Source organism: Eptatretus burgeri, chromosome 13 (assembly GCF_056783735.1).
Source record: "Eptatretus burgeri isolate ZD-2024b chromosome 13, Ebu_testis_v1, whole genome shotgun sequence".
NCBI classification, from domain to species: domain Eukaryota; kingdom Metazoa; phylum Chordata; class Myxini; order Myxiniformes; family Myxinidae; genus Eptatretus; species Eptatretus burgeri.
The window spans coordinates 73,959,149-73,984,483 of record NC_140973.1 but is presented as its reverse complement, the minus strand read 5'-3'; the positions used below and the strand labels follow the sequence as shown (position 1 = coordinate 73,984,483).

Genomic DNA, 25,335 nt, shown 5'->3' with positions numbered 1-25,335 from the left:
TCCATTCTTTTTGCAAACTCTACCACCATTTGCCCTTCCACATTTCTCTTGTTGAGACCGTACCTCCCCATCACCTCCTCATCCTCTTTATTCCCTTCCCCAACATGTCCATTGAAATCTGCTCCAATCACCACTCTTTCATCCTTGGATACACTCTCCACCACTTCATCTAACTCACTCCAGAAATCTTCTTTATATTCCATCTCACACCCCATATGTGGGGCATATGCACTGATGACATTCATCATCACCCCTTCAATTTCCAACTTCACACTCATCACTCGGTCAGACACCCTCCTCACCTCCAATACCCTCTTGACATGATCTTCCTTCAGGATTATCCCGACACCATTTCTCCTCCCATCCACACCATGGTAGAACAGTTTGAAACCACCTCCAATGCTCCTCGCCTTACTCCCCATCCACTTGGTCTCTTGTACACACAGTATGTCCACCTTTCTTCTCTCCATCATATCAGCCAACTCTCGCCCTTTGCCAGTCATCGTCCCAACATTCAGAGTTCCAACTCTCACCTCCACACTTCTACCCTTCCCCCTCTCCCACTGCCTCCGGACTCGCCTTCCCCGTCTCCTTCTCCTCCTTCGCCCAGCACTAGCACAATTTCCACTGGTACCCTGCTGACCACCGGTACCGGTGGCGGTCGTTGGTAACCCGGGCCTCGACCGATCCGGTATGGAAATTCGTTTTGTTGTCTGCATAATGATTTGGCATAGGTTTTTACGCCGGATGCCCTTCCTGACGCAACCCTGGTCGCCTCTTACGACACACAGGGATATGGTACACCTATTCTAACCGGGGCATACACCGGGCCCAGTTACAACTGGTTCTCATTTCGCCGACCTCGGAAGGATGGCAGGCTGAGTCAACCCCCTGGTGTTTTCTACTTGGTTTATATATATTTATATATATATATATATATATATATATATATATATATATATATAGATACATATATATATATATATATAGATACATATATATATATATATAGATACATATATATATACATATATATATATATATATATACATATACATACATATATTAATTCAGTGTCCCAACGGGGCTTGAACTCAGGACCTCTTGGGTCCCAAGCCACTGCCCTTACCACTGCGCCAACACCAGGCTCACATAAATATATATATATATATATATATATATATATATATATATATATATATATATATATATATATATATATATATATATATATATATATATATATATATATATATATATATTTGGTCTCATTGATTTGCCTGATTGTAATTCAGTTTTATATAATTTTATGCACTGTTCATATCATGTCAAGTATCATCTGTTTAAGTCTTTTTGCACCTCATTCTATTGATGCCCGTTGTGGGACATAACAAGTAAAAATATTTCTAAATTATATATACAGGGTATATCCCTGTGTCGTAAGAGGCGACCAGGGTTGCGTCAGGAAGGGCATCCGGCGTAAAACATGTGCCAAATCACTATGCGGATCATACGGATGATCCGCTGTGGCGACCCCTAACGGGAGCAGCCGAAAGAAGAAGAAGATATACAGGGTGCCCCACAGAAAAACCAGGAAATTTGATCATAATATCCCGCTTGAAGTTATCCAAAGGGTGACTGGAAGTTGGTTAAACCGTCTACGCCATTTCTCAGTGGCCCACGGAAAGCACTTTGAACACTACATCTAACGTTTGCTTTTGTTTTGTTTGAAAAGAAAGTGTATCTTTGTTTTACACTACATCTAAGTTTGCTTTTGTTTTGTTTTAAATAAACTGTACCAAATTTCCTGGTTTTGTGGGGCACCCTGTATCATGGAGAAATTCTATCAGAAAGGTGTTTGACTTCCCAAGTAGGACCCATATTGTACTCTTTTACCAGTCATTGCTGAATTTCTACCTCTTGAATGTCAACTATTTTGTCGTATAGCAAAATTTATATGTGGTTCTTCGTCTTCTCATAATTCTTACCTGAGGTTGCTTAATTATGAATCTTGCAACAATGGGTAGTGTGTCATCATCAGTCGCTAAAACTTTTAATTACATTTTATATAAATTCAAGTTATTGGTCAATACCTTTTATGCTCCTAATGCCCATTTAATGTATGCAAGCATAGAATTATCAGCAGTTTTCCTAACACTGCATGATGATGTTGTTGTACTTAAAGGTGCCTTTGTGCAGTCAATTATATTTGAGAGAGAAGCTCCACAGTTCCTCTCTGGAGCAGAACTTTCTGAATTTGAATTGTTAACTGTGCTTTGCACAAAGTGAATTTGTCAAAAAGGTATTTACGACTTTTACCCATGTGGTATTTCTTTTTGTTCCCCATTTTTAGGATACGTTTCTCAATTTCAATGGTATCTACTTTTATTTATTGTTGGGTATGTTGTTCGAAAACATTACGATCAGATTAATTTCTCAATTTTGACTTGTTTGCAGTTGAGTTCGGACTTTCAAACCAATGTCTCAATGATTGTCCAGTGGACTTCAGCATTGTTTGTTCAGGGAGACAAGGGGCGTGGGTATCTAAAAGTGGTTACATATTATAGTCGGATGTTCAGCCATTTGTCCCCACTCGGATCAGTTCACAAGAGTTCAATTGCTGTGACCAACGAACACAACTCGGTGTGTGCAATGGATGCGAAGACTGTGATGTGCGTCGTCTTGTTAACAGGTCTGCTGTGTGGAGCAGGTATTGAAACGGTTCATTAGTTGTTATTGTTGTATAGTAGTTGTTATTGATCATTAAAGAATTGCTGGTTATGATGTCGTATCGACTCGAGAAACTTCAGCACACATGGAAGGAATTTACAGCCTTGTAAAAACACCACCACTCCGTTCGTAGGTACACCCATGTATTTTGTCCATGCAGACCAAGTACTCACCATGACTGACCTCGAACCCCCATTTCTCCATGACATTGCATCTCTTAGTTAATGAAATTATAGTTAATCCACTATATCTAACAGCTTGTGACAATGTGGTACAAGACAATGCAAATTCTCAACCGAATATTAAGAGCTATACAAACTGCGGTGGCGAAGGAGAGCTGAGTGGCAGCGAGGATAGGGTTTATAGGTAGGGAGAGAATAGGGTTAAGGATAGGGTTTATAGGTAGGGAGAGAATGGGGTAAAGCATAGGGTTTATAGGTAGGGAGAGAATGGGGTAAAGGATAGGGTTTATAGGTAGGGAGAGAATAGGGTTAAGGATAGGGTTTATAGGTAGGGAGAGAATGGGGTTAAGGATAGGGTTTATAGGTAGGGAGAGAATAGGGTAAAGGATAGGCTTTCTAGGTAGGGAGAGCTGCACCGCAGCTTACTAATGGAACATGAGCTAACGGAGCACACCCCTGCACCATGGCGTTCAAGCAAGCACTCCAACGGAATGGAGCACTCAGCACTGCTTGACAACATGGCGGTCCCCATGGAAATAAGGCCATTGTGGTACTCGAGCAAATGCTGTCCGGGGCAGCATTTTCATGTTTACTCGATCCTCTTGTGACAACAACTTCCACAAACGGATTTATTGTGTTAGCAGCAGATACAGAGCATGAGGAAGAGGGAAAGAAAGATAAATATACTAACCCTAACCCAAATTCTAACCCTATCTCTAACTCTCCAAGCTTTTCTCTGAACTCTACCATTGTGCATTTTGGGGAGGGTTCCATGTTTGTAGATTTCAAAGAATTTGGATGAAAAGTAAAAGGAACAATCAAAGTGTGAACTGCACATTTCCACATGGTCCTCTGTGACACTGGAATTGAAGACATCGCCACCAATCCTTTAGAATCCGACGACAGCAGCCATTTTGCTAACATAAGTGGACGCGTTCAGTGAGCAAGCGGCTTGCTTACTGCTCACCAAGCACCTCCCTTGATCGATTGTCATCGGCTGAGATGGAATGACTGGCTTGACAAGCGATAGCAAGCCGCTTGCTAACGGAACACATCCCAGGCATACATATCCCCCGAACAACGGTTTTTATGGCCATAATTGCGAAGTACATATACATATGACTAACCAGCAAAAGTACCTGTCCCAGTGATGGGAAGAGCAAGCAATTTAAATTTATATTAAAAATAAAAACCGAATTAAAAATAATAATAAATTCCCAGGTCCACACCCTTGGGGTCAGTCACCTTAGTATGCATACAGTTTCAAGCTGTCATCATGGAGCCATGGTGCTGACACACACACACACACACACACACACACACACACACACACACACACACACACACACACACACACACACACACACACACACACACACACACACAATTTTATTGGTATTCAAGGCTGTAGTTTCACTATACTGTACTTGTGTTTGTCGGGGCACCGCTCAGGGTATCTCATTAGTGAGCTGGACAAACCCAATCATGTAGTGAACTCTCAGCACGACCAGCAGTTGGAAACATAACAACAATTGTCGCCAATTTCAACAACTGAAACATTTGAATGATCAATCCTTGGGAAGGAATGCAAGTGAACAATTGAGATATCATGTAAGTATGCTAATTGGATATGAGTATGCCAACATTTTGTGTGTGTGTGTGTGTGTGTGTGTGTGTGTGTGTGTGTGTGTGTGTGTGTGTGTGTGTGTGTGTGTGTGTGTGTGTGTGTGTGTGTGTGTGTGTGTGTGTGTGTGTTTCAGCACGAGAAAGCTCCATCAGACAAAACTTCGCAATGGATTGTGAAAGTAGTCTTAATCAGCTCATAAATATGTTTCATTATGCATCATTTAATTATCTCTCAATGGTAAGAAAACATTCCTTCAATTTCATCGGTGTCGCAACATTCAAAGAATGGGAAGAGAAAAGGAATACGAGACATTGAACTTTGATGATTTTATGTTTCTGCTCATAACTAAAAATTGAAAGCTTGCATTTGTCAGTTGCTGGATGAGAATTAAATGCATGGAATCTCTCATGGAATCTGCAGATTTTGGGAATGACCTCTTCCCAGCAGGCACACAACGTTGTTGCAACGTCGTTTGCCGGTTCTATCCTGACGTCAGAATTGGGTCAGTGGGAAGTTGTTTTTGCAACACCCATGACGTCAGATTTCAACGTTGTGACAACGTTGAAATCTGACGTTGTTGCAGCGTCGTGGACTGGTTGTACCTGACGTCAGAATTCGGTCAGTGGGAAGTTGTATTTGCAACACCCATGACGTCAGATTTCAACGTTGTAACAACATTGAAGCATGACCTTATTTTTCAACTTTATCACAACGTTCATAAAATGGAGTTTTTGTTTTTACCCTTTTCTTTGCACACCAAAGAAACGAACATTGCAGTGCATGACACCCTTCAGCTTCCAGCTTGATGGAGCCCTCGACCCGTAGGTCTGGGGCCAGCGGAGCACCGCTGTTCCACCGGTGCCATTATCAAAACATTGAAGTTGTATTGCAACATCATTACGTTGCACAGTAACACATCATGACCACAACTTGAAAACAACTAATTCATAATCATTTATTATCACGTATCACGCAGAGCATGATTGCGGCAAAAATATTCAAGCAGTATTAACAATAATAATGTCTTTATTCGTACCAAAAAGCACACTCAAATACAAACATACAAAAAATAAAAGTAGATGCCATTGCAATTGTGAAACATATTGTTGCGGTGCCGGTGCGTCGGCCGCTAACCGACCGCTCTGACGGAGCCGCAAGTCGAGTCGGCCCGACCGATCACCCGGAATATAGATCGCCGCCCGGATAAGTCCGAGTCGACGGGTCCTTGTACAAGAACCAAAATACGTCAATGGGCAGACCACGTGGGGTAGGGTCGATTGCCAATCTTCAATTTACCTAAATACCCACGTGATCCAACTACCGGGGTATTCCACCCTCGACGGAACTCGTACGGAACAAGCCGCTGAGGCGAGCTTGTCCCGTGTGCGATTTCGAGCGGCTTAATCGCCGAGAACCGTCGGTCCAAATGTCCCCCTTTTACGGCAAACCAACGGTTTTCTAACTACCAACACCAACATGACCTTTCCTGGGAAAGTCACATTTCCAACCTTGCCTCAAAAGCCAGTCGCCGACTGGGAATCCTCCGTCGTGCAAAGTCCTTCCTCGGCCCTCTTGAGCTCCTGACCACTTACAAAGCTTTTGTCCGTAGCCTGATGGAGTACTGCTCTCCCCTCTGGGCTGGTGCTCCTGCCTCCCACCTTTCTCGACTTCACGCTGTCGAAACCAGGGCTTTTAAGATCATTGGCATCTCCCGCAATGAAGCTGAGTCTTTGGGCCTCTCACTCAATCACCGCAGGTTGGTCGGTGGTCTTTCTGTCTTCTACCGACTCCTCTCCAGCCTTGCCCCCCCCTGCTCTCTCTGCGATTTGTCCCAACCACATTTCCACAGGGCGCTCAAGGTCCGCCAACAACCCCCTTCTGGTAAAACTACCAAAATCACGAATCACTGCTCATCTTCACTCTTTCATTCCTCTTTTTTCCCGCCTTTGGAATAAACTTCTTCACTCTATTCTTTCCCATTCTTCCCTTCAGGCTTTCAAAACAGCTGTTCACCACCACCTCTTATCTTCCCCCATCCAAATCCTCGATCTTTTCTACCCCCGATAATCCACCCAAGCCCACTTCCTTCAATTCTCCTGCTTTCCTTCCTGAAAGTCCCTTTAATGTCCATCTTCCCCTCGCCATGTTCCCCGTCCCATCCCCATCCCTCTCCCTTCCACAGTTCACCTGTGTCTGTTCCCCAATGTTTTGTCCCTTCCACTCCCGCCCCTCTTGTCTCATGCCTCCTTGCTGTGAGTTGTGTGTTAGCTCTCATACGAGCCTCGACCAAGGTATACAAAAAAAAAAAAAAAAAAAAAAAAAAAAAACACACAAAATGCTCAGTCAATGAAAGAATTGACGCGACGAGCTGAAAACATTTAACAATTGGGGTATTTATTAATAATAATGGGGAACTAGGGAAGCACGTAAGAGCAGAACTATACCGACTATACGAAATGCAATGCAAACATTTACAGCACACAAAGCACTTAACAATTTCCTACTTATTAGACTGGCCCACGGACACACGTACGCGCGTGCGCACGCACGCACGCACGCACGCACGCACGCACGCACGCACGCACACACACACACACACACACACACACACACACACACACACACACACACCCCAAGAAATGGTGGCTGAGACCTTTAATAACGGGCTCCAGCTCGGAGGACAGGTGAGCTGAAACCCAGGACCTATCTCGAACCTCTCCACCTCGTGTGGTCTTCAAGCTGTTCGGACCCGGGCTCCAGCGAGAGTGAGCTGGACCCAATCGCCGTGAGCCGCGATCCTGCGAATCCTCCCGCACTTCTCAACACGTGCTGGTGAGATGAGGCGCTGATCCTTCCCGTCGATGCGCCGCTTCCCCGAGGAACCACCTCCAAGATAAGGCTGATGAGTCGCAGCAAGCCGGGAACCAAAACGGAGAACAAAGAGCTCCACGTACCAAGAAGAAGAACCACCACCAGCAGCTCGAGCAGAGCAACCGGCTCAACTCTCTTCCAAACAAAGCAGCTCTCCAAAAAGTCTTCACCCGAGGCCGAAGCTCCCTGAGCCACCAACCCACTCGAACCAAGCAGGACCCGAAGGCCTGCTGAACAACCAAAGCAGAAAGCCTTCACAAAGCCTGCTCCCTAACCCAAGCCAAGCCAAAGCAGAAGCCGAAGCTCTACTGAAAGGCCCACCCAAACAAAGCAGAGTATCCCTTTTTTATTCCTATCCGCCCTCTCCCCCGCTCCTGGCTTGACTCATGCCTTCGCGATCCATCCCCCGCTCAATCACGGGTGGGAGGGAGTTGTTGACGTCATGAATCACGGGACGGGAGGGCTCTTCTTCCTCTTCGCAGAAGAGGGGGAGGGGCATCTCCATTGTGTTATGATCGCTCCCTAACTATTAAATTGAATCGAGCAGCGCACTTAATCGATTTCTGCCCATTAAACAATGGAAGGTGAACTATCTAGGGAACATGAACTTATCGGCATAACTGAGCTGAAGGAACCTGTATGTTGAGTGCGATCGAATTCCAAATTCGGAACAATATTCTAAAAATGGGGAATGAAAAGAAATACCACCTGTGTAAAAGTCATAAATACCTTTTTGACAAATTCACTTTGTGCAAAGCACAGTTCGCAATTCAAATTCAGAAAGTTCTGCTCCAGAGAGGAGGTGTGGAGCTTCTCTCTAAAATATAATTGACTGCACAAAGGCACCTTTAAGTACGACATCATCATCATGCAGTGTTCGTAAAACTGCTGATAATTCTATGCTTGCATACATTAAATGGGCATTAGCTGCATAAAAGGTATTGACCGATTACTTGCATTTATATAAAATGTAATTAAAAATTTTAGCTACTGATGACATACTACCTCTTGTTACAAGATTCATAATTAAGCAACCTCAGGAAAGAGTTATGAGAAGACGAAGAACCACATATAAATTGTGCTATACGACATAATAGTTGACATTCAATAGGTAGAAATTCAGCAATGACTGGTAAAAGAGTACAATATGGGTCCTACTTGGGAAGTCAAACACCTTTCTGATAGAATTTCTCCATGATGTATACAATTTAGAAATATTTTTACTTGTTATGTCCCACAGCGGGCATCAATAGAATGTTGTTCATCTTTCGGCTGCTCCCGTTAGGGGTCGCCACAGCGGATCATCCGTTATGATCCGCATACTGATTTGGCATAGGTTTTACGCCGGATGCCCTTCCTGACGCAACCCTGGTCGCCTCTTACGACACAGGAATAAGGATTGGGTTTCGCCATGATTCCGGGCTGCCCTACACCCTGTCAGTGCGGCCCAGCGCAGAGCTCCCGTCCTCAAGCGATCCTCCAACCCAAGCCTCCGAGTAGCCGGATTACAGGCGCACGCCACTACGCCCGGTAAAGCGGGCATCAATAGAATGAGGTGCAAAAAGACTTAAACACATGATACTTGACATGATATGAACAGTGCATAAAATTATATAAAACTGAATTACAATCAGGCAAATCAATGAGACCAAATCTATATCTATGTGTGTGTGTATTCATACAAAGAAAAAAAATATAAATCCAACATAATTAAGTATGAGAACACAATTTTGAATGCATCTCACATAAATAATTCCAAAGCACAAAAAAATGAATTTGTTGGGTGTTTTCAATCTTAATTTGAAAGAAAAGAAAATAACTTCATTTTGCATAAAAGTACAGTAAATATTTTCACAATGTAAACTTAGGCTGGGTTTCCAACATACAACATTACAATTAACTATGCTGCAAGTTCTTAATAATCAAGGACGTAGACGACTGGCACAGTGTGTTGCTGTTACTCGTTGTTATTATTACACTAGTACGTGCCCGTATGTGCGTGGCTGTACGTTGAAAAAAAAAAAAACTTTCAAACAACACACAGGCCGTTCCTTCGCTCTCGTAAACGACGACTGGATTGGAGCAGTGTGTTTATCTATAAATGTGCATAAGAAATCGAGAAATTATGAGAATACAGTAAGTCATCACTATCCGGAAGTCTGTACGTTGTAACCCGTAATGGGGAACGCGGCTGAGAATCTTTTCCCCATCGGCCACGCCTATGCAGTTGGTTTAGTAAATAAATGGCCGTAACTTGGGAAGCACTTGTCTGATTAATATCAAACCTTGAAAAGGCACATCCTCAGGTCCTCAGCAATATACCTGGCAAGTTTCAATTAGATCGGACCAGTGGTTGTCGAGAAACAGAGGTCACAGACACACAGACAGACAGACAGACAGACAGACAGACACACACACACACACAGAGATTGCTGGAATTATAGATAGATGAGGGCTTGTTCCTGCCCGCACCTCCACGCCGATCAGGGGAAAATTTCAAATGTTGTGATACGGCAGTGTCCACAGCCGCCTCCGTTGCTGTTGGCTGACTGGCCATGGTACTGTCTGAAAAATAATAATAATTTCCACTTCGTATATATTTGGCTTTATGATCATCAAACAAGACTTGCAATGTCAATTATGCTCAAGTCATGCACATTATAAACTGTCATTTAGCAGAATTCATTTCCTCTGACAACTTTATGAAAATTCAGGTTCCGGAAAGATATCTTCCCATTCTTTCCACACAAATTGTGTGTGGACATCACAGCATTGGACATCACCCTTATTTTAGAAAATAAAAACAATTTAGTACACCAGTGTTCGAAGCAGCTTGTAACAAATTTTAAGTTCCACTGCCCTTAAAAAGCCTCAATTCATATAATTTTGTTTTATAATATAAAGTTATTTTCACGTCTTTTGATTTAACCATTTTACCAAAGGAAAACAATTGTGCACCAAAAACTTGAACAATTCCCCTATAAGTGACAAACTACCACAATGAAGGCTTCATTGTTACAAGCAGCAGTTTGTTGGCAGCTAAAGAGTTAATATTTTTTTTAATGACAAAACTTCACATTTTTCGGCGAACAATAACTGATAATCGTTTTCCTTTTGCCTTTGGTTAGGCCGAACTCGTTAAAAGAGGACATAAAAAATAATATATTATAAAAAATAATATTAATTGAAGGTTTTTTTAATTACGGGCAGTTCAACTTTAAATTTGTTACATTGTGGTACAATGCGGTAATCCGTAGGACCCGAACGGCCGAAGCATTATCCACACCAGAAAAATATTAAAAAAGGTTCTCAACCAATTAAACTTGTCCAAAGTAATTTTTACAGAGTTCCCTTTATTTACCACAGAGCGGTGTTTTTTTCACCAGACCAGCGGAAAAATGAATTCATTATTTACCATCGATTTCTCCACACGATCAGGGCCATATCAGGGCCATTTTAGGGCCATTTCAGGGCCATTTCAGGGCCATATCAGGGCCATATCAGGGCCATGTCAGGGCCATATCAGCGACAGCTAAACGTGATAAACGAACGATTAAATCGGGTGCCAGAGGATTCGATCGTCAGATGAATGTTCCAGAGTCCAACGCTCGAACCACGCTAGTGGCCCGAAGGGCTCGGGAGAGTTTCCATTGAATGGAACTACGTACACCAGTAACAGGAACACATCATGGATTCTGTGATCTTAAAAACGTCCAAAAACAAAAGCTAAGACATATTAAATCGATTTATAATATTATACTTACCAAAAATGATCACAGTGGCAGATAATTTTAACTAAAAAAGCTAAAGTCTTCTGCAGATTAAAGCGGATTGTCTCTGCCACACTCAGAAACAGCTGAAAGTTCACAAGTTTAACCAAACTTTACAAATGGCGGCTCGTGATACGGAAATAGGAATTAGCCAATCAGATGTCTCCTCCGGTGAAAGGCAGACACAACCACACGGCACCGGAAATGGCAATTAGCCAATCAGATGTCTCCTCCGGTGAAAGGCAGACACAACCACACGGCACGAGGTGGAAAAGCGATCAACCTGTAAACACATGAGGCAGGAAAAACGAGCAGTTTTAGATAATCGAGCTGCGGCTGTACCACGTCGTGATCTGGTTGTACAACCAAGCGGCCGATTCTCGATGTCGTGAATCTTTTATACTGACGTCGTGTCTGCTGGGTTCTCTCACTCTCTAATTTCTAAGCACTAGTACGTGCCCGGCCGTACATGAAAAAAAAAACCTTCAAACCGCGTGCCAGAAACAACAACCACACAGGCCGTTCCTTCGTTCTCACGTGTCCGTACATGCGTGGCCGTATGTGCAGACCCCCCACCCCCCAAAAATTTTTTTTTCAAACAACCACACAGGCCGTTCCTTCGCTCTCGTAAACGACGACTGGATTGGGGCATTGTGTTTATGTATAAATGCGCATAAGAAATCGAGAAATTATTAGAATACAGTAAGTCATCACTATCCGGAAGTCGTGCGTGCCCATACGGAATGTTCACATGCATTCCACAAATTATCGCTTTCATTAAAGTAACAACTGCTGTGATACTTACAAACACAGAGTTAATTAAAATTAAAATTAAAATCAAGTTTACCTCCCTGTCTTTGCTTGCCATGACATTCACTGCCATTGACCATTGCCACTCCTACGCCACGGTAACTAAGGCACCGATCCCCATCGGCCACGCCTACGCAGCAACGTGTCTTGTCATTGGTTTGGAAAATAAATGGCCATAACTTGGGAAGCACTTGTCCGATTAATATCAAACCTTGAAAAGGCACGTCCACGGGGCCCCAGCAATATACCTGGCAAGTTTCAATTAGATCGGACAGTGGTTGGCAAGAAACAGCGGTCACACACACACACACACACACACACACACACACACACACACACACACACACACACACACACACACACACACACACACACACACACACACACACACACACACATTGCTGGAATTATAGATAGATGAGTACACCCACTCCCTCGGGAGCAACAAGGAATGGTTATGTTATTATCCAGTCTGGAGTAAGTAGATTGCAGTAGATCAAGGCTCGGGCCCGTTCGTCTGGGGGGGGGGGGGACACAATAAGTATGTAATGCTTCAAGAACGTCGGGTTTCCTCCCTTTCACTTTAGTGTTAAACATCCGTAGTGACTTCAAAAAGGTAATCGGACGTGTTGTTAGTTTGTAATATTTTTTTTACATCCGGTAGACGTACCCCACGAAACGCCCGATAAGCTATTTCAACACGTTAACACGGCGTTTGTCCAAGGAGGAAAAACCCTTCGGGGAGGGGGGATATTGTTAGCCCGTCCCCTGTGCAGCAGAAGACGAGGTTTTGCAATAGTGTGTGTGTGTGTGTGTGTGTGTGTGTGTGTGTGTGTGTGTGTGTGTGTGTGTGTGTGTGTGTGTGTGTGTGTGTGTGTGTGTGTGTGTGTGTGTGTGTGTGTGTGTGTGTGTGGGCGCGCGCGCACACGTGTGTGCATGCGTGCATGCGTTTAGGTGCGAACTTTTTTTCCCACTTGAACTTTTGTCATCAAATCAGGATTGGAGTGACCCACCATGGAGAATACTTTAACGATAATTGTGATGTCATAGGTAATGTGGTATGGCAGCCATCTTGGATTAAACACAAAAATTTAAAACATTATATCTTTGAAACCGCTGATCAGAAAAATTTGAAACTTGGCATATCTCATTATACTCCCAATGGGGAATAAACGAGTGTAAAGATGATGTCATCGGTGAAGTGGTAGACCAGCGATAAATGGTTTAATCGAAATCGTTGTTTGGCATTAGATTAAATGTTTATGTCCAGGCCGTAACATTTTTTTTTACCAATTGAGCTTTCATCATCAAATCTTCAACAAACCTTTATTATGAGATTGTGGATAACACAGATTAATAAAATGTATAAGTTTTAAAAACTGTCATTTACATCAAGTTTAGTTCGAGTACGAAGCGTATGCGGATAGGCTTTGCAGTTTGAGATGCTTTCTAGTTAGTATTAATATTGTTTTGTAATAACATTAATATTATGCTAGTATCAGTATTGTTGTTATTACTTTTGGTTTATTTGGCCAAAAAATATTTGTGTGAGACATTGAAATCGGGACTGCAATCTGTGAAGGACAATGCATACTGGCAACAGGTGAAGAGAGAAGGTGAGGGAACACGCAGGTTGCCGTCTCGGTGCAGCCAGGGAGGTGATGCTTGCTTTGAAGTCATCTCCAAGACAACAGAAGGGCAGCAGATTTGATGAGTAGGCCAACTAGTAGATTGGAGTGGCCCACGTACAATGGGGGTGAAGTTGGTTATTTAGTCAGGGAACGGAGTCGCTGAACCATTCCAACTTCACACACAGAATAGTCCCGATTCCACCTTTACTGGATGAGCTGGTGATAAAATGAATTTCGCCACATGAAATCCAGTACACAACCGTTCCTTCTCTCCATCTACCTGTTCCTCTCTACTCTCACCAGCAGTGTGGTGCTGTCTGGTTTTCTTATCTCACGAGTTGTGGATTCCAAAACTCTTATAGATGCATGAGGATGGAACAGAATAAAAACGAGAAGGGCACTCAGTAGAGTGCATACCTCTGCCCTGTGATGCCTGATCCACGAGAACATATCTGATTTTTTTTTTTGAAATATCGTGCTCTACAGTACGATATCGTTTTTGGCCCCATTACATCCCTCAATGGTGAAGAATCACTTTATAAATTAAATAATTCTCGTATCAAGATCCGGATTCAGATCTTCACCAAAATCAAATCAATTCGTCCTTGCCACACACCCAACATGTCCACCAAGTTTCATCCGAATCCATCGACAACTTTTTGAGATATCGTGCCATATATCTTTTTTTAGCCCTATCTCTCAATGGCGAAGAATCACTTAAATTTTAGTATCCGGATCCGGATCTTCACCAAAAATCCAATCAGTTCGTCCTTGTCACACACCGAACCTGTCCACAAAATTTCATCTGGATCCATCCAAAACTTTTTTGAGATATCCTGTACACAGACAAATAAACAGATAAGCAGACATAAAGGGCTGAAAACATACCCTCCTTCACCTTCGGTGGCAAAGGTAATAACGTGCTTCAAAGTACATTTAAACTCCTTCGCTGAAAACATTTTCACCCACAGCTGCTGCAGTTGACTGAACTTTCACCACAGTACATGCACCTTCACCACCTTATGATTACCTTTCACCTACAGCATGATTATATTTTATGCTGTTCTGCAACAATACTTACTGGTGATTCCTTTGCAGGCCTCCTATTTTGGGCAGGACGATGTGGCACTCTTTAAGTTGAAAAGATTCTTTCAGGACTTGTCACACACTAAGCTACAGAAGGTTGAGAAGATGGTGGAATATCAGAACTTGCGTGGAGGACGAGTTTTGCTGAGAGATGTCAAGGTAGAAAGGCCATGAAAATTGACCATTTGGTAGACCAGTGCTGACAATGTTTTGCTCATGCGGCCAATGAAGCAAGATGTTAAAATCCGGATGTTGCAGAAACCAGAGAAAGATGAATGGGGATCTGCAGTGGAATCCATGCAGAATGCCCTAGAATTGGAAAAGCAAGTTAACCAAGCACTACTCGATGTCATGAAAAATGGTATCGACAATGGAGACTATCACGTATGTGAACACACCTCTTGCCTGCACTCTTACTTTAGCCATTCTCTCATTGAGGCATTTATATGGTGAAAGGAAGTGACTATGATTTGGATGATTGATCAATACTTGATGATGATTGATCATTGATCATGACTCCATATTTACTCTTTACTTATTCAGGTTCATTCTGATGACTCTAATGCAGTATTTGGTCTTCCGTTTGATTGCAGATAAACTAATTTCACCTAACATGATTGTCCTAGTTCTTTAGGTTCATGGAAGACCTTCAGCAAGAGCAGGTGCAGACAATGTCAAAGCTGGGTGGGTACGTGACCAGCTTGCGCCGTGCAGGGCCAGGACTCGGAGAGTTCATTTTTGAACACTTGGTGCTTGCAGACAAAGATGAATGAAAAACTTGATGCTAAAAATTCCATTTCCAATAAGCATGAACACTTCATCCCACCTCTAACCCCATATATTCCCTTTAAATGTTATACAACCTTCCACCACCCCTCCCTCCTCCCCCATGTAATGTTCAATAGAGTGTTGTGGTTGTGAGGATAGGCATTCTAAAAATTTCTGTCATTCAATCAAATTTGAATAGAAGCTCAATTTTCAAATTTAATATAACAATTGTTTTGATTTGTGCAAATTTTAGTTCAAGTAATAAGGTATTTTAAATCAATAAAACTGCCTGAACGAATCCTTTGTGGCAATTGTATCATTTCGACTGGTATCGGCACTGCCGCCATTCCATATTAGCCCAACTTCGGTGGGCAATTTAAAGTGGTGATATTTACACAAAGTGATACTTTCTTCTGAACACCACCAGAGGGTGTACACACACACACACACACACACACACACACACACACACACACACACACACACACACACACACACACACACACACACACACACACACACACTGGTCCAAGGTAAACCAACAATGACAGACAACATGAAAATTGACCTTGAAACAACAATACAGCAATTAGAAAAGTAAGCATCATACAAATACCTCAGAGTAAAAGAGGGCCACCAAATATGTCACAAACAAATGTACAAAACAATCACCAAAGAATACCGATCTAGAACGAAGCTGATCCTGAAAACGTACCTCTCCTCAAGAAACAAAATCAAAGCCATAAAACAACTCTCAGTACCAGAGTTCCAATACAGCTGTGGAATAATAAACTGGCCCCAATCAGAAATCAATAACTTACACATTAAAAAGAAGAAAACTCCTTTCCATTCACAAAATGTTCTACAAAAACCAGTGCATCCCGAAAATATACCTGTCAAGACGAGAGGGAGGGAGCGGCCTGATGGAACTCAACCAGGTGCACAGAGCGATGAGTGTTGGACCAGCTGAGTATGTGAAATGCTCAACAGATTACTGGATTCAATTTGTAAACAAACATGAACACAACAAACCTGAAAAGTATCCCCAACTCACCTTGCAAGAAATTTCCAAAAACAGGTGTGAATAGACTAGAGGGGGAGCACTCGGTGGAGTGCAAAACCTCCGCCGCCAATACTGCTGGGTCACTTAAGTGAACCTGATATCCTATTCATTGTAGGTCAAAACGGATCAGACTCTACTGAACCACGATTGAATAAACTAAACTCGATCGACGCTCATGTATAAATGCCAAAAAAAAAAATCGAAATTTTTTTGAAAAAAAGGTTGCTAAATTTCTGGGTTTTTTTTCTCTAACAAATTTTTTTGGGGGTTGGAAATCACTTAAAACATGTAGAAATGTAAAAAAAAAATTTTAAATATTTTTCAAATAAAATCGAAATTTTCTTGAACAAAAGTTGCAAATTATTTTTTTTCTCAAACAATTTTTTTTTTGATTGGAAATCACTTAAAACATGTAGAAATGCAAAGACAAAAATTCAAATATTTTTTCAAAATGGCCGCTATAGCGGCGATATTGGACTTTGGACCAAGTCCAAAATCTAATGGCATGATCCTTGGACCATATTTAATCCCCCCACCAAGTTTCGTCGAAATCCGTCCAGGAATTTTTCCGTAATACTGTTCACAAACAAACAGACCCGTATCTTGCCAAAAGGTGACCACGTGTGACTTCTTTAAGGTCACACTGAGGTGAACAGAGCTGCTATCCACCAGGAGCGACTCCTTGAGGAATATCTGCCTACGAGAGATTTTGATGAGAATCGTTCTACAGTAACCATGAAAAATATGTTTGCCTCATAACATCACCAAATGACGTCATAATGTCTCAAGCTTGACATATCTAGAACGCACTCATCGAGGTGATCAATTTGAGGTACTACACGATATGGTTCCTAAAACTTGAAAATTTGACCTTGGGGTCAAATATGTTTGACCTCAGGCGCTAACCATGAAGGTCAAGGCCAATCGCCACCAAAAACTAATTAGCTGAGCGCCAGACCATGAACTATATTCCCATGAAGTTTGAAGACGATCCAATCAAAATTACTCAAAAAATAAGGGTTTCGTCGACTCCCCTGATTTGCGACAAAGTGACCTTGACCTTTGACCTTGACCTTCAAAATTTTATGCGCTGAAAGGGACCTCTATAGGCCTCTAATATGCGAAGTTAGAAAAATTTCCAATGATAACTGTGCTCTGCAGAATTTTTTACACGTGATTACAGACAAACAAAAACAAAACAAAACAAACAAAAAAAAACATACAAGCTGATTAACATATCTTGCAAAAACTTCGTTTTGGCAAGATAACAAACAGACAGGGGTGAAAACAGTAATCTCCGACCTCCGTCCATCTTCGATGGCGGAGGTTAACTCGAGGGGGAGCACTCGGGAGAGTGCAAAACCTCCGCCGCCAATACTGCTGGGTCACTCAAGTGAACCTTATATTTTATTCATTAAATATGATGTCAACAGTGTCAGTCATCAATATGTCAGTTATAGTTCTTTTCTCCAACATTTTTTTTTTGGGGGGGGGGTGGAAATCACTTAAAACATGTAGAAATGCAAAAATAAGAAATCGAAATTTTGTTGAAAAAAAAAGTTGCAAAATTTTTTTTATTTTTCTCTAACAATTTTTTTTTGGGGGGGGGGGTTGGAAATCACTTAAAACATGTAGAAATGCAAAAAAAAAATTCCTTTTTCTCTAACAATTTTTTTTGGGGGGGGTTGGAAATCACTTAAAACATGTAGAAATGCAAAAAACAAAATTCCCTTTTTCTCTCACAATTTTTTTTTTGGGGGGGGGGGGGGTGGAAATCACTTAAAACATGGAGAAATGCAAAAAAAAAAATTTTTCTAACAATTTTTTTTTGGGGGGGGGGGGTTGGAAATTACTTAAAACATGTAGAAATGCAAAAAAAAATTATTTTTCTCTAATAATTTTTTTTTGGGGGGGGGACCAAGTCCAAAATCTAATGGCACGATCCTTGGACCATACCTAACCCCCCCCCCCCACCAAGTTTCGTCGAAATCCGTTGAGGAGTTTTTTCATAATACTATTCACAAACAAACAAACAAACACACAGAAAGGGGTGAAAACAGTAACCTCCGATCTTCGATGGCGGAGGTTAAAAATACTGTTACGAATCTGGAAGCCATGAGCACACAACATACAGGTCCTATAGCTCAGTTATTTCGATAAGTAAATGTGGATAGATAGCTCCCCGTCCCTTGTTTAATGGCTAATTGAATGCACATGTGCTGTGAGTTATTTTGATAGTCAGGGTTTTCTTTTATTTTTACATCACCAACACCAACTACAACAATGCCAGCATCACTCTTACCTTCACCTCGCTCTGGCCGACGCCATGGTGGGCGGAGATCAAGGAGGAGCCTCGCGGCAGCCCTCGACCAATCAGCATGCTACGAGTGAGGTGGCCGCCGCTCTGCCAATCAGACCCTGCGACGGTGAGAAAGGCGGTCCGTGTGACATCACCACGCCCCTGGGCCAATCGACGGACTTGCCGCCCGTTTTGGCCAATGACAGGGCAACGAGCGATTCTGCGCACCAAAACCGTCCAGTGAGGGAGAGCGAGGAGGATGGAGTTGCCCCCCCCCCCGGAGAGGGGTGAATAAGGTTGTGGCGCGTTCGGACCGAGAGTTCCTTCCTCCACAAGAACCGCAAGTCGGTTGCGCGCCGTCTCTCTGTCGGTGAACGAGAGAGCTTTTGAGATCGTTGATGACCATCGAGCAGGCAAGGTTGTGGTCAATCTGACGGGCAGGTTGAACGAGTGTGGAGTTATCAGCCCTCGCTTTGACGTTCAAGTCAAAGACTCAGAGAAGTGGCAGAGAAGCCTCCTGCCTTCTCGATAGTTTGGGAGACAGAGGAGAGGTTTGGTTTCCGGGATGAGCGCGGAAGGGAGTTCTGGATTCTATCATCATATCTCGACGCGGGCCTGGTTTGCCCGTGTCAGCTGAACCACACGAGGTGGACAGGTCCATGTCCTTCTGGGTATCTGTGTGTGTGTGCGTGTGCGTGCGTGCGTGTGTGTCTGTCGGTGGGCCCGTCTGTAATTAGGAATTGTTTAAGTGCTCTTTGCTGTACATACTTGCATCTCTATAGTCGGATAACTCTGCTTCTTGCGTGCTCCCCCCTTTCCTCCATTATATATAACTACATTTGTTAAATGTATCAGTTCGTTGCTGTGTTTCTTCCATTGGCTTGGCATGGCGCGTGTTGGTGAATTATAAAGGCTGTTGCCGCTGTAAAGGTACATCTGGACCGACAGAACTTCGGCAACTGGCTGCTCGGGTTGCGCACGGGAGGGGCACACTAACGGCTCGACTTGTACGGGTGCCGTCGAGGATGTGAATACTCGGTAGCTCGCCACATGGATCTCTAGGTATTTTGAAGATTGGAAAATAACCCTGTACCATGTGGTGGAATTATTGACGATTCACGGTCCGGTCAGGGACCCGTACCTGTAGGAGTTTTCCGAACGGTACGATCTCGATTCCAGGTGTTCGGTAGAGTCGACCCTACTGCTCCACCTTGCGGTCGTGCTCGCGGCCGATACCCGGCCCGCAACAATACCAAACAGGAAACTGAAACAGCAACAAATACAGCCCCAACAATTGCAAAAAATACAAAATAAATATATACAAAGAAATATCAACAAATATACACCAACAACTGGGAGAACGACAAAAGAGCAGGAAGATACAACAAAGAATTGGACCGAGTTGGGATCGACAAAGAAGGCTCGATGGAATGGCGAAGAAGAGGTCAGCTCAACTGGGATGGAGAACGAATAAGAATAAGAATAAAATGCCCAAGATCAAGGATACGGCACCAATGGATTTAAACAGATGGCGGAACTGACCCAGACGGACAAGTGTAGGTTCTGCAAGACAGAAACAGAAAGTACTAGTCACCTACTTTTGGGATACAAAATACTATTATCAGAACACCTATACACACAATGGCACAACAAAGTGTGCAAGGTGATTCATTAGCATATCTGTAAAAAAAAAATCAACATCCCAGTTCCAGAAAACTCATGGAAACACGAACCAAGGGAAATCACTGAAAATAAGGACGTCATGCTCACGTACGACCTGATGATCCCATCGAACATGAACATAGAAAACAAAATCTTGCGGCTTCACATTGTTCTCAGGAACAAGAAGGAAAAGACAGCATTGCTGATTGAGATATCAGTACCGAGCGATTTTGGCTTAAATAATACAGAAATCAAGAAAATTACCAAATACCAGGACCTCAAAAATGAGATGGAGAGATATTTGAAGATGAAGAGCGTCGAAATTGCACCACCAGTGATAATTGGAGAAAGAAGAATAATAAAGAAAAACCTCACTGAGATTTTAAAAACCATCCGCAGGAATATCACCACAAACGAACTGCAATTGGAGGTAGTCCGGGGTTCGGGGACGATTCTGAAAAGAGCCCTCGGAACAAAACTCTGAGAACAACAAAGATGAACAACTTGGTCCATGAACTGTGACCTCTTACCGAGGTGAAGGTGGATACTTTGAACCCTGGGAGGACTTCGTTCCACCTCCTCAAACCCACAAATGGAGAAAACAACCAACACACACACACACACACACACACACACACACACACACACACACACACACACACACACACACACACACACACACACACACACACACTTTCCCAAGTATTTTTGATAAAGAAAAATTGGAAACACTCAAGTTCGATTTATTAGGGTGAAGCAAACGAGGTTTCACTGCAAAAGGAACGAGATTGCTGTTACAAACATTAAACGACATGGTTTCACAGGCACGGAAAAGTACCAAAAGTAGGATGCAGAAAGCCGGCCAGTTTCCACACAATTGTTAATTATACTGTTATCCACATAAAGTTCAGTTTTAATTCACGACCCATCAGGAGCTCGGCAGGTGAGTGACCCGTGGTTTGATGTGGTCTGGTGCGGTGGTTGAGCAACACACAAGCTAGACGAGATTGAACGGAGCCTTCCTTGACGCGGCTTAGACCATTCTTGATGATCTGAACAGCAGGTTCGGCTTGACCATCACTGGCGGGTTTGTAGGGAGCAGATGTGTAGTGATTAATGCCATTCATTTTACAAAAGTTCTGAAACTCCGAACTCGTAAATGACGATCCATTATCTGATACAATGGACTTTGGAATACCATGTTGTGTGAACATGGTACATGGAGCTTTAATTGTTACAGCAGAGGATGAGGATGACACCATGAGAGCTTCAATCCATTTGAAGTTGGCATCAACTACGATAAGGAAGAGCTTCCCTTGAAATGGACCAGCATGGTCGATGTGTAGTCTGGACCATGGTTTTGATGGCCATGACCACATGGGCCAATAGAGACTGTGGTGGTATCTTGGCATGGGCTTGACAAATGTAACAATGGCGTACACTGGACTCAATGTCACTGTCCACACCAGGCCACCAAACATGGGCTCGGGCAATAACTTTCATGGTGAATTTGCCTGGATGAGCATTGTGGAATTCACTGATGATTTTTCCGCAGAGTTTAGGTGGAATTATCACTCGGCTACTCCAAAGCAGACAATCTGCATCGATAGAGAGCCCGTCCTTCCGGATGAGGTACGGTTTCGACCCTTCTGGTAGTGATGCCCAATCACCTGACATCACACAGCGTTTCATTTGTGACACATCTGGATTGCTATTGGTAGCACAAGCAATCTGCTTCGCGGTTACGGGCGCCTCATTGTGAATAACGTTAGCCATGAGATGAATGATATCACCAGATTGTGGAGGTTCTAGGATGGTTACGGGAAGTGACAAGCGACTGAGCACGTCAGCACAGTACATTTCCTTACCCGGGCGGTAAACCAATGACGAGTCAAAACCGGCAAGGGTCAACGCCCAACGTTGTACACGACCTCATGATGTGGGCAGAATGGCTCTGGTTTCTCCCAGGAGACCCAACAAGGGGTTGTGATCAGTCTCAATGGTAATATGTTGTCAAAAGACATATTGGTGCATCTTCAAGGTGCCCCAGACACACACTAACGCCTCTCGTTCTACTTGAGCATCGCGATGTTCAGTGTCAGATCAGGTTCGTGATGCATATGCAACAGACTGGAGATTACCGGTTCCATTTTTCAACAAGGCATACCCAATGCCATATGAAGAGCTATCACAACTGAGAACAAGTTCCTTGCATGAGTCGTAATGGACAAGTAACGGCGAGGAGGAGAGCATGGTTTTAGCGGCCTTGAACGCTTTTGTTTGGGCAGCTTCCCATTTCCAGACAACGTCTTCCATGAGGAGAAGCTGCAGAGGTTCGAAGGTTGTGCTTCGTTGAGGCAGGAAATTGCCAAAGTAGGTCAACATACCCAGGAATGCATGAAGTTCTGAAATATTTTGTGGCATTGGTGCATTCGCAAAAATGCTTCAACTTTGCTCGGAGAGGGCGAAATGCCAAGATAGGAGATTTGATGACCCAGGTATTCAACTTCACGTGCCATAAAGGTAAACTTTTCACAACTTAGGCGGAACCCAGCTTGTGACAGCCGATTGAGGACTTCGTTTTGGTTCTAGTGGTGTTTATGTTGTGACTTTCCAGTCACTAGTACGTTGTCCTGAAATAGAACTGCCTTTGGTATAGTTTACAATCATGTCTCCATCTTGCGTTGGAAGATTGGTGCAGCAGAGCGTATGCCAAATGGGCATCTGTTGTACATGTAAAGTCCTCGATGAGTGTTGATGGATGTATCGGGCTTGGAAACATCATCCAATTCCATTTGAGCATAAGCATTGTTCAAGTCAAGCTTAGTGAATGTCTGGCCACCCATGAGAGTGGTGAACAGATCCTGTGCATTGGGCAAAGGGGAGCCATCCAGATTTGAATAGCGGTTGATCGTTGTTTTGTGATCCTCACAAATGCACACTGTTCCATCTGCTTTGAGTATTGGAATGATAGGTGCTACCCAGTTGGAGTACTCGACTGGTGAGATGATGCCCTCACTCTGCAGGAGGTCAAGCTCACATTCGATCATCGATCGCATCATGTAGGGCACAGGTCGAGCCTTATGGAACAATGGCTGAGTATCTGCAGAAACATGAATCCTGACTTTGGGCCCTACAAATGAGCCAACACCATCGCTGAACAGGCCAGGGTACTTGTTGAGCACGGTATCGTACCCAGCATCAGAGTTGGAGACTCTGTCAACGTCATCCCAATTAAATCTGATTATTTGTAACCAATCTCGGCCGAAGAGGGTTGGTCCTTCTCCACGCACTATCAGTCGTGGTCAGACATGAGTGCGGTTTCCATATCCTACAGTCACGTTAGCTGAGCCAACTACAGGAACCACCTCCTTGGTGTATGTTCTCAAGTCAGTAGATACGAGCCGGAGTGCAGGAGCCTTTCTCGGAGGGTAGATGGAGGTGAACTTGCTCTCGCTCATCATTGATCTGGAAGCACCGGTATCAACTTCCATCCTCACCGGGATCTTATCGATTGTTACATCAACTATAATTGGAGCATCGGAGCTCTTTGTTCCAACAGAGAAAACCTCATAAGTTCCTCACTTGACTCTCGGCTGCAGGCTGTGCTCTGTGACCTATCGTCCGCTGCATCAGGGTTCACCCCAATGGGATAAGCAGGAGACGAGTTCTTCGACTTGGATCCAGAACAACGACACTTCAAGTGTCCTCGCTTACCACAGTTACCACGGGTATCATTCCTGTACCTACGTTGGAAAGCTTGATGATAACCTCCACAACATCAACAAGTTACCCCAACCTTCCGGGTAGATTCAGAAATGTCAGGAGGTGGAGGTGAATTTGGTGGCTTGCTGAAACACTTTTGCTTGTTGCCAAAGGTTATCTTGTTAACCGATGGGTCCTGCTGGATAACTTTTGACTTGTTAGAGATTACACGCAGTGGCTATTTCCATGATTTTAGACAAATTGCGGTCGGATTCAGTGAGGAGCAGTTAATTTGGACACGGGCACAACGCAGCATCGGAACATGGGCGGGTCACGTGACTCTGCTTAACGACGCCACAGTGAACCCACGTATGCACGTGTTGTCATAAACTACTTATACATCTCACACAAGCTCGCTGAACCTCGTGAAACGGGATTAAAATTCGTTAAAGGAACTGGAGAAAAAGTGTAAAGCTTCAGAGACTCCGTATCTTCTGATCACTTTTTTTTTTTAAGGTGGCCTATATAGAGCCTCGCGTCTTGAAGTCGCCATTTTTACCAAAATAGTAAGAAGAAGAATGAGAGTGCGAGAACTCAATGCCCTCGGTATTTTTGAACCCAGATCGCGTCTTTTACGGTATTACACTGCGTCCGAGAGTTGCGGTCCCCCTGATCCGGCGAACCGGATGCACTTTGTTGTCAATTGAGCCAGAAGCACCCTCGACTCCGCAAATCAGTCTTAAAATACATAAAGGAAACGGGGCTAACAGCATAAAGTCCCGAGCATGTTTTTTATTTCATTTCTTGTATTTGGATGTATGCAAATGAGTTTCGTTGGGTGGCGTTTATAGAGCCTCGCGGCTCTGTCAACGCAAATATACACATGAAGAAGAAGAAGAAATAGAGGTAATACTGCGAAAATGAAGAGAAGAAGAAGAGGCAGTATTATGATAAAGAGGATGAAGAAGAGGAAGATATTGCGATAGAGAAGAAGAAGAGGAAGATATTGCGATAGAGAAGAAGAAGAGGAAGATATTGCGATAGAGAAGAAGAAGAGGAAGATATTCCGATAAAGAAGAAGAAGATATTGCGATAAAGAAGAAGAAGAGAAGATGATATTGCGTTAACGAA

The 25,335-nt window shown here is 43.3% G+C and overlaps 1 protein-coding gene and 1 pseudogene across 2 annotated transcripts; one reads left to right on the top strand and one right to left on the bottom strand.

The window, feature by feature from the left end:
- The first annotated feature begins 2,553 nt into the window (after window positions 1-2,553).
- Window positions 2,554-15,773, top strand: LOC147014781 (soma ferritin-like). 2 transcript variants are annotated; one of them, XM_085853038.1, is made up of 5 exons: window positions 2,554-2,710; window positions 4,673-4,776; window positions 14,720-14,866; window positions 14,966-15,091; window positions 15,334-15,773. In XM_085853038.1, exons 1-5 carry the CDS (start codon window positions 2,572-2,574, stop codon window positions 15,478-15,480), a joined length of 663 nt encoding a protein of 220 aa, XP_085709164.1. In that variant the 5' UTR covers window positions 2,554-2,571; the 3' UTR covers window positions 15,481-15,773. The 2 variants fall into 2 exon arrangements, with proteins under 2 accessions (XP_085709164.1, XP_085709165.1); XM_085853039.1 differs by lacking the exon at window positions 4,673-4,776 and having other exon boundaries at window positions 2,574-2,710.
- LOC147014782 (signal recognition particle RNA) lies at window positions 8,804-8,942 on the bottom strand (annotated as a pseudogene).
- Window positions 15,774-25,335: the final 9,562 nt, after the last annotated feature.

What these genes read in the sequence shown, in the direction of transcription:
- LOC147014781 (XM_085853038.1), top strand. Translation starts at nt 2,572, where the DNA reads ATGTTCAGCCATTTGTCCCCACTCGGATCAGTTCACAAGAGTTCAATT. An exon ending in AGGTCTGCTGTGTGGAGCAG is followed by an intron (nt 2,711 to 4,672) that starts GTATTGAAACGG and finishes TGTGTGTTTCAG; the next exon opens with CACGAGAAAGCTCCATCAGA. An exon ending in TCGACAATGGAGACTATCAC is followed by an intron (nt 15,092 to 15,333) that starts GTATGTGAACAC and finishes TGATTGTCCTAG; the next exon opens with TTCTTTAGGTTCATGGAAGA.